Genomic DNA, 14,947 nt, shown 5'->3' with positions numbered 1-14,947 from the left:
TTATTGATTATGCTAACTGTTTATATGTGTTTCATCAGTTTTCTGAAACATCTCGTCTATCAGAGAAAATGTGATTGCATCTATGAATGTGCTGAAAATGTGATTACAGGTTGGTGAACCATCTTTACAAATATGTGTCAGTTAAGATCAGTCTGCCAGGTGATAAGACTGTCAGCTTTGATATTTCATAGCTTTAACTTTTTTTAAAACATGTTACTTTATACTTTTACTTTATTACATTAGACTTGTAACATTTACAACATAGCTACAGTTTATAACAGTTATAACAATGTTTTTCTCTCAGCTTTTTAAAAAACGTATTTATATGTCCAACTTATTTTTATGCTCGGAACAGATTTTCAAAGAGACTCATTTCAGACGTGAATAAATACCTCATATTTGCCCTCGTTCTCCTTCTTGGCCCTGTCCACGTCCAGCATCAGTGCCCAGGCCCGGCCTCTGAGCTGCAGGGGGATGCCTTTGTATACTCGTTTTACCATCTGGCAGCAGAGAGCAGAGGGAATCATAAACACTGAGTGAATAAAACGCCACAAAGTTTAGAGAACAGAAGCTACAAAGACTGAATCATCAGAAAGTTAAACCACCTACAGATCGCCTACGACCCCGTTCACAGTAAAACCAAAAGTTTGAAAACATTTTCCGTGAGCACTCGAAGCAGGTTTGTAAGTATCTCTCTGTCGTACAGTTTCTGTTAACTTGGTTGGCTTTGCAACTTCTACCTCAAGTACCTCCACTCATCAACATGGAAACACCCCCCCCCAATCCTTTGTCTTGGGCCAAGTGCTTTGTCTTTTGGACTTAATGCTTAATTGTATTCAGCGTGAGTTTTAGTCTGTCTGTTGTTTTGCTTTTTTCCTCTGTGTCTGTGAGTCTGCGTTCGGGTCCAGTCCTGCCTGCCACACACAGTTCATCCACCTTGCTTGCTCTCATTGCTGAGTATGTATTTGATGTACTTGTGCTTTTCTCAGCTTACTGACCACTCAAAGTGCTTTAGACTACAAGTCACATTTTAGCCACACATTCATAAAGCACTTTACGCTTCTAGCTACAGATTTTTACAATTTTCTGATTACTCTGGTTTTTTTTACTTAGGCAGGCTGCACAACTATATTTTTTAATGATTTATTATTATTTTTCCATCTTTCCGAGACAGCAACATGATATTTACTCCTGCAGCCTCCCAGCCCTGACTTTGTTCAGTCACTGCTAACCAACTAACTCTGGTCCTTATACACTAATGTGCTGCCTCTGAGTAAACTGGTCAGCTTGGTGTTGTGCTGGTGTATAGCACAGAGTTTTGTTGAGTCTGTAGACTTCAGCTGGTGACAGAAGTGCTTGTTCTGCTTTAGGGATCTGCTGTAAACTGGTGGCTCTTTGAACCAGAATCCACAGCAGCCAGAGATCTGCTGCCACTACACAGAGTTCACCACAGCTGCAGAGCAGAACAGAGACTACTGTCACCAGCTTTAGTCAGGTGGAACTGTACATATTGTATTATTTATTCAGTCATTTGGAAAAGGACTGGTGTTTACAGTTACAACTTCCAACTAGAATTACAACTAGAACGAGCTCAATGACGACTTTAAAAGAGAGCGTTAGGCTAACAAAGAGCTCAAATTCATGCTTCGAGCACGATAATGTTTCATGTTTTTAACAAAGACAGATGACAGAAATGCTCAATGATGGATCAAACTGAACTGAACTCAGTTCAGTTTTATTTATATAGCACCAAATACCAAAACAGTTACTGCAAGGTGCTTTATATTTTATGGTAAAGACCTTAGAATAACACAGAGATTTATTATTTATGAACAATATAGGCAGCACGGTGGCACGGTGGTTAGCACTGTTGCCTCACAGCAAGAAGGTCCTGAGTTCAATTCCACCATCAGGCAGGGGTCTTTCTGTGTGGAGTTTGCATGTTCTCCCCTGTTTGCGTGGTTTCCCTCTGGGTACTCCGGCTTCCTCCCCAAAGACATGCAGTTAGTGGGGATAGGTTAATTGATTAATCCAAATTGCCCACAGGTGCGAATGTGAGCGTGAATGGTTGTCTGTCCCTGTGTGTCAGCCCTGCGACAGACTGGCGACCTGTCCAGGGTGTGCCCCGCCTCTCTCCCTATGACAGCTGGGATAGGCTCCAGCGCCCCCTGCAGCCCTGAAAAGGATAACTGGAAGCGGATGGATGATTTACTGACACTAGTGGAGACCAAGCTAACGGTGGATGTACACTCAGCTGCTCTGGTTGAGTCTATTGATTTTCCAGCCACAGTAACAACGATCAATAAGCATAGCAGCGACTCTCTCACTAATGTAGGTGTTTGTCCAGAGGGTCGGAACCAGTCAAGCTAATTTTCCACCTTTACACATCCCGTACAAGGACGCACATCGTCTTAGTGAGGAAGAGTGTCGGTGCAAAACCAAAGAAACTAACCCAGAACTGCAGAGTGTCAGAACCCAACCTCTGCGTTGTATAATGGGATTTTTTAATACATTTTTAAAAAGTATAATGGAAACATGAAATTAGCATATAAGAAATCTGATTTCATCATTTTTTCAGCAAAATTGTTATTGCTTGTGAGACTTATGGGGACACTTGGCAGAAGCTTGTATGAGGACATCATTATCGAGATGGAGAGAAGATTGTAGGTTTTTTCCTCTCCTAGTGTGATTTATATTCTGGTGAGAAGCTTTGATTCAGAATTCTTAATGAGGGAGTACATTTGAGCTGAATATGTTCTGGACTCAACACCGACACTTGCTGTGATTCAATCTGTGTTACAAAACTCGCTGACATCAGAGAAACCAGCTGCAGTTTTACATGTTTGTCAGCAATTGTCTCCAGCAATGAAGTCATTATAAATCTGTTCTGAATTTTCCATGTGCTCCGTGTGCGAACTGTTACTCACCCTGTCACTGTTCTTGTATTTATCCCACTTCTTCACCATCTTCAGCCATTTCTCTGCTCTCTCGATCTCCTGCTGCTTCAGCTATGAAAGTAAAAGAAGCTGGTGAACAAAAACAACCTACTGCATGCATTTGTCCTGAAAGAAATGTGGCATTTGCCTCTTTACCTTCTCTTCATGTGCAGTTGGTGCCGGCAGCTCATCTTCACTGGAAGAATGAAGAGAAACAAATGATGAGATGCAACAAAACAGGGCAGAGTGGTACCAACCGGCATGACTTTACTTTGAAGACAGACTTACTGCATGAAGCCGAAACGGTCGATGACTTTGTAGATGCTGTAATCAGCATCCTCCCAGGGGTAGATCTCCACCCCGCCCTGCCTGCCCTGGAAACAGTAACAGGTATAAACTTACAAACTACAGTCTAGACAAATAGATACGCACATGTGTACAATTACTTACATAAACAAAAGGATCTTATTGTGCTGAAGCGCACCTGCCCTAAAGGAGGAACTACAAAGGCCCCAAAATGGAGTTTAAAGACTCTTGATGAGCCCAAGGTCCTACAGTATGGATATAGGTGCTCCTTACATGGGTCAGTTCTACATCTGGCCTGCATCTGGCCCATATAACACATGTAACCCATGTAAAGCCTGCCTCATTGCTTTTGGCCTGTGCCTGGCCTGGATACAGGACTTGCGAGTGCTGTGCCAAAAGAAGTCCAGATTAGGCCCCCATGTGTCTTCTATCTGGGTCCATGCACAAACCTTTGCACACAATCGTGTTTGTCGTTAGTATCTTCACAATTTATTTATTTATTTGGTGTGTGTGTGGCGGGGGCTCCTCTTCCTCTTTAATGCTACAGTTATTATTATTACAGGTATTACAGAACTAGCAGTAAGGTCTGGGGTTGATAAGCTGAAGTACTGTAGAAGTACCAGAAACTACAGTTCCTCCTGGGGCCACTTCAGGCTGTCTCCAAAAACAGTCAGTTAGACTGACGTGACACTGACTGATCACTAGAACTGCACCCTCTCATCCACAAATCATCACTTCTGCCTTAAAAAAAATCATAGTTTGAGTCCAGAAATCTTTGATATACAGTGCTCCCTCGCTATAACGCAGTTCACCTTTCGCTGTTTCGCTGATTTTTTTTGTGCAATTTTGCATCCTTTTTTTTTTTTAAACAACACATTGTGTTCTGCGTCCTGATTGGCTGTAGACCATTGTAATCAATCTCGTGCCATGTCTCCTGTACAATACAGAACGTGTTCAGTTTGTCAAATTTACATAAATCTTTGATCCTAGCAGTGTGACTCTGCTGTACTGTAAGTTTGTAAGTTTTCTCCCCAACAAACACGACAATGTCGACGAAACGTTTTGCACCGTCAAAGGCTTCTGCGGTAGCACCCAACAGGCAGAGGAAGATGCTAACCATCGCACAAAAAGACATGCTCATTCTTCTCGCTTCCTCCACTTCTGTACCATTGATTCATTATGTTGAATTCTCTGGCAGCTGCTCTATTCCCATGTTCTGGACCTGAAAACAGGGTTTGATCTTTGGCTTCATTCTATAATACTGGGCTTTTTTTTCTATGAAGGTTTGAACTTCTCTTCCACATCGAAAGGAGCCAGCTGAGGTGGTTCGGGCATCTGACAAGGATGCCCCCTGGGCGCCTCCTGGGTGAGGTGTTCCGGGCATGTCCCACCATGAGGAGGCCCCGGGGCAGACCCAGGACACGCTGGAGAGATTATATCTCTCGGCTGGCCTGGGAACGCCTTGGTGTTCCCCTGGATAAGCTGGAGGAGGTGGCTGGGGAGAGGGAGGTCTGGGCTTCTCTGCTTAGGCTGCTGCCCCTGCGACCCGGCCCCGGATAACGCGGAAGAAGATGGATGGTTTGAACTTTGTGTTTAAACAAGAGAGAAAAGTGTGAAAATGTCTGTCTGAGAAAAGTGTATAAAGTGAGTAGTGAGGGGTTTTACAGCTTTAAAACATCTATAATAATTGTAAAAAATAAAGTTGGCTATTTTGGGGATTTCACCTATCGTGGGTTATTTTTAATAACGCGATAAACGAGGGACGACTGTACAGTATTTTTTTAGAGCTTACTTTTGGAGTAGGGCTTTGCACCGCCCCTTGGAATCAATGCTTGAGGACCAAGCATGTCATGATCATGTTCATTAGGGTTCACATAAGCCACATTGCCATACTGTATATCCTCTACATTTACAGTTTGCATTGGTACTTCGTGATATCACTAGTTGCCAGTTGGACATTTTTTAAAATACATCTATTTAAATATTTAAGCTTTACATCGCAGTCAAAAGCCAAAAAGTACACATGGGACTAACTAAATGAATAAAAGCACAGTATGAATGTGCACAGAAAGCTCCACACACAAACCTCCTCCCCTAATCAAGTAAGCACTCAGTCTCTCTCCATAGTACAACTGTACATGACATGCATTTAGAATCTCCTTAAACCTGCACAAAGTTTAGAAGTAATGCTTTTATCATGGAAAATCCATTTGAGCAACAATTTGATCCCAGAGTTGACATAACACAGAGGGAACTAATCCTCAGACAGACAGCCTGAGAGGCTTCTCACTCCACTCGACTGTGGTTGGCTGCCTAACTGGAAAGCAGCCAATCAGCGAACCCAAAGAAAGTGTAAAGCTTCACCATGGCTGAGTCGGCTCTCTGAACCTCAGAGGCCCTGCATGTGATGTCGGCGTCATCAGAGGGAGAGGACTAAAAATAATTTTACACCGAGGGCGTTTGGAGACACACAGTGTGTTACAGAAAGACATCAAAGCCAGAGAGATGGCTCTATTTGAATCGCACTCATTTAAATTTTGCTACGCTGATTCACTACAACTGAATCGAATTCACTAAATGAATGACTCACATCATTTGTAAGACACAATAAGATTTGATGGAGTGCATCAAAACACAAGAGCGCCAGTGTCTACGGCTGCCTTATTTCACAGCACTAATGACTGTCAGGCCACTTTAAACCATTCGACACAACCCGACTACTCTGCCTTGTTTTCTTTCATCTTTTCTGAATGACACAGCTACTGTGAGTTACAGGTGCCAACAAACAGACAGCTGATCTTACCCTGATCGTACTTAGTGGCAGCATTTACTTACAGAAGTCAAGTGGTAAGAGCTAGCGATTAGCACTATGACCGCCTGCTTAACATTGTGTTGGTCCCCTTTTTGCTGCTAAAATAGCACTGTCCCATTGAGGCATTGACTCCACTAGACCCCTGTAGGTGTGCTGTGGTATCTGACACCAAGATGTTAGCAACAGAGTCCTGTAAGCTGTGAGGTGGGGCCCCCATGGACTTGTTTGTCCAGCACATCCCAGAGATGCTCGAATGGATTGAGGGAAATCTGGAGTCCAAATCAACACCTCGCTGTGCTCCTCAAAGCTTCCTGAACACTTTTGCTTTCTGACAGGTTGCATTATCCAGCTGAATATTGTTTCCATGAAAGGGTGTACATGGTCTGCAAAAAAGCTTAGCTAGGCGGTACGAGTTGAAGTAACATCCACAATGATGAAGGTTTCCCAGCTGAACATCGCCCAAAGCATCACACTGCTTGCCTTCCTCCAACACAACAAACAACACACACCCAGCCATCCATGTGATGTACAAGTGATTCATCGGATGAGGCCGATCTTCTTCCATTGTGCTGGGGTCCAGTTCCGATGCTCGCTTGCCCATTGCTGGCACTTTGGGCAGTGGACAGGAGTCAGGATGGGCAGCCTGACTGGCCTGCATCTATTCAGCCCCATTCGCAACAAACTGTGATGCACTGTGTATTCTATATATGCTTTAGTAGATGTTGGATCAGACCATATGGGCCAGCTTTTGTTCCCTGTGTACATCAGTGAGCCTTGGCTGCCCATGTCCCTGTCTCTGGTTCACCCCATTTCCTTCCTTGGACTACTTTTGATAGATGCTGACCACTGCAGGCCAGGAACACGCCACAGGAGTGGCAGCATTGGAGATACTCTGACTTCGTTATTGAGCCGGCACAGTTCAGCCTTAGTCAAACTCTCTCAAATCCTTACATTTACCAGTTTTTCCTGCTTCTAACACGTCAGCTTTAAAGACAAAATGTTCACTTCTTAAATGCACCCACTAACAGATTCCACGAAGAAGAGATAATCAGTGTTATTCCTAATGTTTCACTAATTTCTCATTTTTAATGTTCTTAATTTTATACTTACCGTACTGCTAATGTTTAGAGCATCATTTTGGAGCTCTGGCTTCTTTTGAAAATAATGGTTTCTTTTGGCATCAAAAGAAGAATAATTTTGTTATCCATATATTCTTTTTCAAGATGATAATACACAGTGTCATTTATTTGAACTGTTCTTTTCCAGTTTGACTGTCCAGGGTACATCTTTAATCTTTTAAAAAATAAAACAAGTATTAGGCCCACAAGTTTGAACTTATTTTGACTTTTCTCTAATCCAAGTAAACCCACATTTTCAAATATATATGTACATTATTATTTGGTTTAATGCCCCTTAGAAACCTGCCCCTCAAATATATGTTTTTGGTAGTCATCAACTAGCTTCTGCATTATTTTGGCTGGATATTTAATGACCCTTGTTGGCAGAATTGGTATATAAAAATTGTTGTTTTCCTGGCACAGAACTGGCGTTTAAGCACAGCCCACAAATTTAAAATAGGTTGAGTTTGGGGCATTGGGAAGGCCATTCCAGAAACTCAATGGGCCATTTCTAAACAGGTGCAGACCATTGGTTCAAAGAATTGTATGTAAAGACAAAATTGATTAGGATGTTCAGGAACAAATCAGGAACCAACAAGATCAAGCCTACCAAGAGCTGGAAACTGCTGGAAGGCCAGTGGACTGTCCACAGCGACACTGGCCTTCCAGCTGTTTACGCTACCACGGACTAAGAAAGAGTGTTGACCAAAGAAAAAGTCCATGCTTATGAAATTAATAACTTCAGGTTCAACTGAAATTTGCAGTTGTCCACATGGACAAGCCAAAAGCCTTCTGGGGAAAAGCTTTAAGACGAGACAAAGACTGAGCTATTCAACCACAATGACAAGAGATATGTTTAGAAGAATAAAGGTTAGGCTTTCAAACCATGGATAGAATAATGAAGAACATAGACAAATATTAGTTGTGTTTTCGAACTTCAGAGCTGCCTCCTGATGAAATCAAGAGAATTTTGAATTCTTTCCCACATTCTGCTGCAGCCAGGTTTGACAGAGAAACACTAAATCTCTTAAAAGCAACAAATTACTGCAATTCAGATTAGCACAATAGCTAAATTAGAGTATCGCCTGGGGTTGTCGAGTGGTAAACACTGTGTGGAAAATGCTGTGATGTAAATGAACCATCAGAGGGAGCCAGAAAGCAGCGTGTGCCAGGTGAAACCAGGCTCGGCTGATGCCTCTAGCAATATAACCATAAACCTGATGTTTGACAGACGTTTACCCAGGGTCCCCCTGTGGTGTGGGATCGGTCTTCTCCCAGCTCTGTTTCTCTTGTACACTGTGCTCTGCATGTGTCCAGAACCCATCCACAGAAATCACAGTGACTGGGAGTTCAGCCAGTCCCTGCAGGTCAGTGTCAACTCAATTACTGCACAGTTTGTCACAGATGTTGCTATGGCTAAAAAGCTCAAACCCCTCCATTGCCATCCTTTCACTGCGAGCCGCTGAGCTAAATTTAACCTGTGGCATCACCAACCCCACCCGGCCCCAGCTCAGCTCTGCATCAGCACATTTACCACTCTGACCAAAGCTCCTTTTCTATGTTACAGCTTGAGAAGCTTTTCTACTTACAACAGCTTTTTTTAAAAGCACGAACACTTGTGCAATCATAATAAAACAATTATTCAAACTGAGAAAATCAAAGCATTGATATGTTTTTTTTCAAAAGTCAGTTTTGCCTTGCTCCAACGCTTCAGGCTAAGGTAGGGTTATGGTTACCACCTATGATGATGTGGTTATGAGGAGTTATATTTCCCAGTAATGGTGAGAGAAAGTAGTGTTTTTTTGATTTTGTTAAGAACCATGGTGACAGAGTGCTGAGGATTGCCACGAACATGCACCTCTGCAGTGACTGTTTTACATTTCAATACATTATTAACAAACTAGCTAGCTCCAAATATGTTAACTTTTCGCTCAGAAAAAAACCAAGATGGCTACACGCAAAAAGCTAAACTCAAAACTGTAGTCAGTGATAGGTCGGCGCAATATGGCAAAAAATATTTGTCACGATATATATTTGAAAACTTGCGATAACAATATAACTGACGATATAACTGACGCGAGTACTCCACAACTTTATTAGTGCAAAAAACCCTAAAACATTGATTGATTTTCACTTAAACAAGCAGCTGTTTATATTAGTTTAGTTCATTAGTTAGTTCCCCCCAACGTTTGCTACTTGTGTCATAAGGCATGCAGCTATTTAAAGCTACGCCGATTATTTGTTGAGTCAGCTTCTTTGGTCTCACCACCACGCTAGTTGAAGCGGACGCCTCTTCACGTGCTTTAACAGCTTTGTTGTACTCCAACAAGCGCTTCTGCTTCAAATGATGAAATAGGTTTATCGTCTCCTCCCTTCGTCACGACGGCCCGCTTGCACGTTCTACAAAAAATTGTGCTTTGTTGGGTATCTGACGGCTGAAAACCAACCCAGTTCCACACCACTGAGGTTGCAACATTTTTACAAACCAGTTCTGGTTCATCCGTTTCATTCAACGATCCGCTTTCACCCTTCTCATTCTCTGTCACTGCCATGCTTTTCTGCCATGTGTGTATGAAAACAAAGCCACTGCGCATCCGCATTTTACCCATATTCTATTGCGATATTTCATTTTCTTATCTTTGCCTAACATTGTACCGATATTACCGCGAACGGTATAATATGGCCCAGCCCTAGTCAGCGACTCGATAGATAACATTTAGGTGGCTACACCGGTCGTTCATATGAAAGTCCATGGTCAAGACTTTTTACTGTAGACCTGAAGCCTGATTTTGCTTCCTGGATAAAAGAATGATTTCCAGTTTCTTGCTCAGACTGAAGAACAGGTGGATCATTAAATTCCCAAAGCCGAGGTATCTGGATCATTAGCAGGACTCTAAAACCTGTACTACATGTGCACAGTGGATGGCTTTCTTCTCAGTCCATTGAAGACTAATCAAGAGGAAAGGATGTAATGAATCATGTCTGTTTAGTTTTTAATGGCTGCTTTTAATGTTAGTTTCCACTGCAGTCATAATCAATATCTGTGGTCTTCGTTCTCCGAGACATCGCACCGCAGGCATAAACATATTATTACACAACATGTTATTAATGCACTTTGCCAGCATACTCACATCCACCCACACACATACACGCTTGTTGTCCTCCACACATGCAGAAATGTGCTGCACACAAAGCAAACACAAGAAGACATTTGAATTTTTGTCCTTTTGTGTTTTTGTTAAGCCCAAAATGAACCATGTGAGAACTCTTCTTCCAAGACACGAACGAAAACACAAGTGACAATGTAAACTCACCGTAGCATACTTCAAGATGATATCAGCTCGTTCTTCTGCGATTAGACTCTCGATGTCTTTCTTCATGTCAATATCTACGGAAAAAAGGAAGAGCAAGATTTGCATAAACTAGAGAAAACAACAACTGACGATGAAAAAATAACACGGCTAGATGTGACTAACAGCACGATGAGCTGGTATACCTGAAGCATGCTTTGGTTTTAAAGAGAATAAACACATCAGTAGATGGTTGCCTTGGATTTAGTAGAACAATATCATAGTGGGGCTTTAAAATATCAGCTGCAAAACTGCACCAGAAACGTGCTAAAGCAGCGGTCCCCAACCTTTTTTGCACCACGGAGTCGCGGATGAATACAATAAAATAAAACCAGTACCAGAAAAAAGAAGATTTATTCATAACACACAAGAAAAGACCCAGGGAAACAGAGTTAACAATAAAAATGCTAAAATAATCATAAAAACAGATAAAACCCCTGAAAACCATACATTTCTCAAGTCTCGTGGCCTGGTACCGGTCCGTGAGTTGTTTGGTACCGGTCCCTGGCCTGGGGGTTGGGGAACGCTGGTCTATAGGACTGAACAAGCTCGGTAAAGTAGAAAATTCTAGTTTTTCCAACAAGAGCTTTTTTATCCCTGCGGATCTGAACTCAGGAAATATCCTGTACCAAAGCAAGGCCAATAAAATCTGAGACGTGGTAATTGATTTAGTGATCTGAAAGCAGGTTATGGTGAGTGTACTGTGCATTTGTCTGTCAGCTGGATTGAAGAGCTGTGTGAAGGTGTAAAAGTATAAGTGCTCATATACAGGCGCACCAAGGCCCTGTGCCAAACTGTGACATGACAAGGCCTGTTTAAAGAGCAATACATACTCTTCTAACTTATACAGCCTCTAGTACTAATAAGTAATAGTAATAAGAAAACAATACAGTACATTTCATAATTTGACTTAAATCCAATAAACGGAAGCCACCGAGAAAATGTTCCCTCTCTGTTTCATGAAACTGAGCATAACAAAGTCACGCTTATCTGCAGGTCAGTGATTTATGGCCCCCCGTCGAATGATTTAGGAAGTAATAAAAGTTAATGGCAGTTATCATTTTGATGACTATCATAAAATTATGATATTTTATAACTCAGTAATAATCAATAATCCGATGCCCAAAAATATGTGATCATGAAAATATGGCGATGGATGAGGATGATGAAGAGGTGGTTTGAGACAGAAACGAAAACTGTGGAATATTCATATTTTTGTGCTGTTGTCATTTTAAGCCAAAAAGTTTACTTTTTTAGACAAAAAAAATGTTCCCTTGGCAGAAACCTGTGTGTGTGTGTGTGTGCGTCTGTGAAACTGTGTTAAACCACAGTAAAAAGGTTGTTTTTGGTAAAGCCAGTGCTTTTGTAAAGATGGGGAGAGTTGGAGGCTGCGTGCCCCGATGGATACATTTTGTTTGTTTAATCCAAAAAAGTTAGACTTACAAACGCTCCGCCTCAGCGTGAGACGGTCGTACCGAAGCGAGAGCGATGTTTTATGTGGAAAAACGCCTGAATGTGGTGAGGAGACCAACAACACTGGTAAAGTTGTGGGGCAGCTGGTAAGGACTTTCTGCAGCATCTGCAAAGCTGTCTTGGTTGGTTTTAAAAAAAACGCGCTTTACTCGTCAGAAGGCCGTAAATACAGCTCATTGGTCAGATCAAAACCGTCCTTAGTGGCTGAAGCGAGAGCCTGCCTTTCTAAAATTGCTTTATTGATCAGTGGTTTTTCTCATTGGTAAAAGCTAAGGCCACCTCTGTTTTAAATGGTTTCATTGGTGGATCGGGGAGGAGCTCCATCTCGGGGTCGCACCGTGAATCAGAGAGAATTTCACCCACACTGACCAAACTGTGCAAAGTCACACCTGACTCTCTCGGGGTCTCACGCTAAGGTGGAGTGTTTGTAAGTCTAACTTTGATTCTGATTTTCCTTTTTTGGATTAAAAACACACAAATAAAATGTAATAAAGTTTCCTATCGGGGCATACAGCCTCCAACTCTCCCCATCTTTACAAAAGCATCGGTTTTACTAAGAACAACCGAACAACACACACACACACACACACACACACACACACAGGACCCCCAAAACAGGCTCCTGCCAAGGTGACATTTTTGTCTAGAAAGTAACATTTTTGGCCTAAAATAAAAAAACACAGCACAAAAATATGAATATTCCATAGTTTTGATCTTGAACCACATCCTCGGCCATCGCCATATTTTCATGACTATATACTTTTGGGCATCTGATTATTACTTTTGGCCTTCAAGCATCGCAACCACAAGGCCAGGTGCAACAAGAAGCATGGGTCGTGGGAGACCAGCTGAAGCCTCACTTTACTTCACTGCTCAATTAGCAATGTTAACCTGCTTTGTAATGACAATACACAAAATGCAGTGTAGTACAATTACCAGTACGCCCTAGCATAATCTATTTGAGCCACTTTTATAAAATGAACCTCACTCAGCTGAAGCTGGATTCTGACTGATGTTTCATCATCAAACAAAGCAGCAGAGGTATTAATCCAGCTTAATCTGCATCCTCTGTTTGGCTCTACACCAGTGACAGACCTGGAGTGATGATCCGGACACATTGCAGGACAACGCAAATCATCTGGATTAGGGAAAACCCCAAAGCGGGATTATGCAGTGAAAATCTGTGTTTGTCAAAGCCTGAACAAAGAGAAACAAAGAGCTTTGAGGAGCCAAACAGCAGACGTGCAGAAGTGCGGACACGTAACACTGATGGCTCCTTCTTGGTTTAAAAAGTCCACAAAAAGGATCCACCTTAAGAGTGTAGCTCTGATATTTAGACAAAATGCCACACTGTAGTGTCACACTGTAGTGTCACACTGTAGTGTCACACTGTAGTGTCACACTGTAGCAACAGAATTTACTTTACTTTATATTTGAGTCCATTTGACCTCCTTGTGTCCTGTTGAGTTTTTATAAACAAATGACACAGAGAGCAAACTGAGCGTCTGACTATGCAAAGTGAACTGAATGTATGTTTTTACCCAGGAGGTAGCAGGATGCTACCTTTCTGCTGTGTTGCTGTTGTCTGAAGACAAATCTTTCCCGTCTGTTCTAAGATGGTGGCTTGTAACCAAAAAACGTTTAACGACTTTCATCTAGAGGCTACCAAGGAATGGGCACTGAAGCTTTAAATATGAGCTGTCCTCTGAAACATATGGCAGCGGCTGCATGTGGTCAGCGTACTAAATCACAGACGAGCTCTGGCAGGAGACCCAGCACAAAGGGTGGAGACCCAACCTAGGAGAGGGAACAGAGACGGGACTGCACCCTTTCACACTACCTGACTGATGAACATGTACTCTGCCTTTGCAGGCTGTGTTTTACTCTCAGAATACACGCTGAGCTTTATTTAATAAACCTCCGAGTGGAGACTTGGGAGCTGGACTTGAACCAAGTTTTTTGCTGAAGTGGTTCATGGTCGGAGGTAGGATTGTTGAAAGTGGGAAATGAGTCCCATTTTGCCCTCTGCACATTTAAGTTACTGCGGGTGCATAAAGTGTTTGGTTGCATCGGCTAATTTTAATGTCATAAGCTCAGTTTCACAAATGAAACTAGCTAAGATTACTCTATCAGGATACGTACTGAATCAAAACATATTAACACATTAAGTCATATTCATTATTAAAGAACTGGTGTGTTCATTTAATATCATGTGGAGGAGTTTAAACTCTTTTTTGTCAAATAGAATTTTTTTTTATTCTGACCTCCAAAACTTTAGAGAACAATATAAAAAAATGACATATTCTGATTGGATTAGGCTTGTAACTGATGACGACTTCAATCTCACAGGTTTAACACGGAGCTGTTATTCCTGTTTAGAGTGTCGTGCTTCTTCCTTGGATTCCTCTAGATTCGCTTGTCTAGTTTATATATTTTTTTTCTCAACCCACAATCATATTTATTCAACTTTCACTTCATATTATACAGAAAACTATTAGCTATAAACTACTACTAATTTTTTTTCAGATGATCTAACCTCTGTTCACTAATTATCTGTGCTGATGTCTGGATGTGTAAAACCTGAGACATTTAGAACTGAAGGCAAACTTGAGACAAAACTGAAACATTTTTTGTTGGTCTAAAATCTCAGACGTGTGTCGGAAACACAGTGTGCTAGTCAGAAACCTTAGCATGATTTGGACAGCGATCTCACTTTTGATAATGATAGCAATAAGGTCACCAGGACAAGTTCCTACCAAAATGTAACAAATGTTCTGTAATATTCTAAACTGCAGATCTTTTAACTATTTCTAGATCAAAGTGTGCAGACGTTGATTTCAGTAAGTGTGGTCCTGTTCTTTGGAAGTGTGTGTGTGTGTGTGTGTGTGTGTGTGTGTGTGTGTGTGTGTGTTAACTTGCATTTTATTTCTTTGTAAAGTTTACTTTGGGTTT

At 41.8% G+C, this 14,947-nt stretch overlaps 1 protein-coding gene across 1 annotated transcript in view; it reads right to left on the bottom strand.

Moving 5' to 3' along the window:
- LOC120724529 (USP6 N-terminal-like protein) overlaps nt 1-14,947 on the bottom strand; it is a 29,561-nt gene that overhangs the window by 12,985 nt on the left and 1,629 nt on the right. Inside the window, exons 2-6 of the mRNA XM_040016759.1 lie at nt 10,487-10,560; nt 3,225-3,310; nt 3,093-3,132; nt 2,928-3,008; nt 393-500 (exon numbers count right to left, since the gene is read on the bottom strand). Coding sequence (XP_039872693.1) covers nt 393-500; nt 2,928-3,008; nt 3,093-3,132; nt 3,225-3,310; nt 10,487-10,552 — 381 coding nt within the window. The 5' untranslated portion in view covers nt 10,553-10,560. The remainder of the gene's footprint in view (nt 1-392; nt 501-2,927; nt 3,009-3,092; nt 3,133-3,224; nt 3,311-10,486; nt 10,561-14,947) is intronic.

The sequence above is a fragment of the Simochromis diagramma genome, unplaced genomic scaffold (genome assembly GCF_900408965.1).
Source record: "Simochromis diagramma unplaced genomic scaffold, fSimDia1.1 OVJJ01000692.1, whole genome shotgun sequence".
Classification (NCBI taxonomy): domain Eukaryota; kingdom Metazoa; phylum Chordata; class Actinopteri; order Cichliformes; family Cichlidae; genus Simochromis; species Simochromis diagramma.
This window is presented reverse-complemented; position numbering and strand designations above follow the sequence as displayed.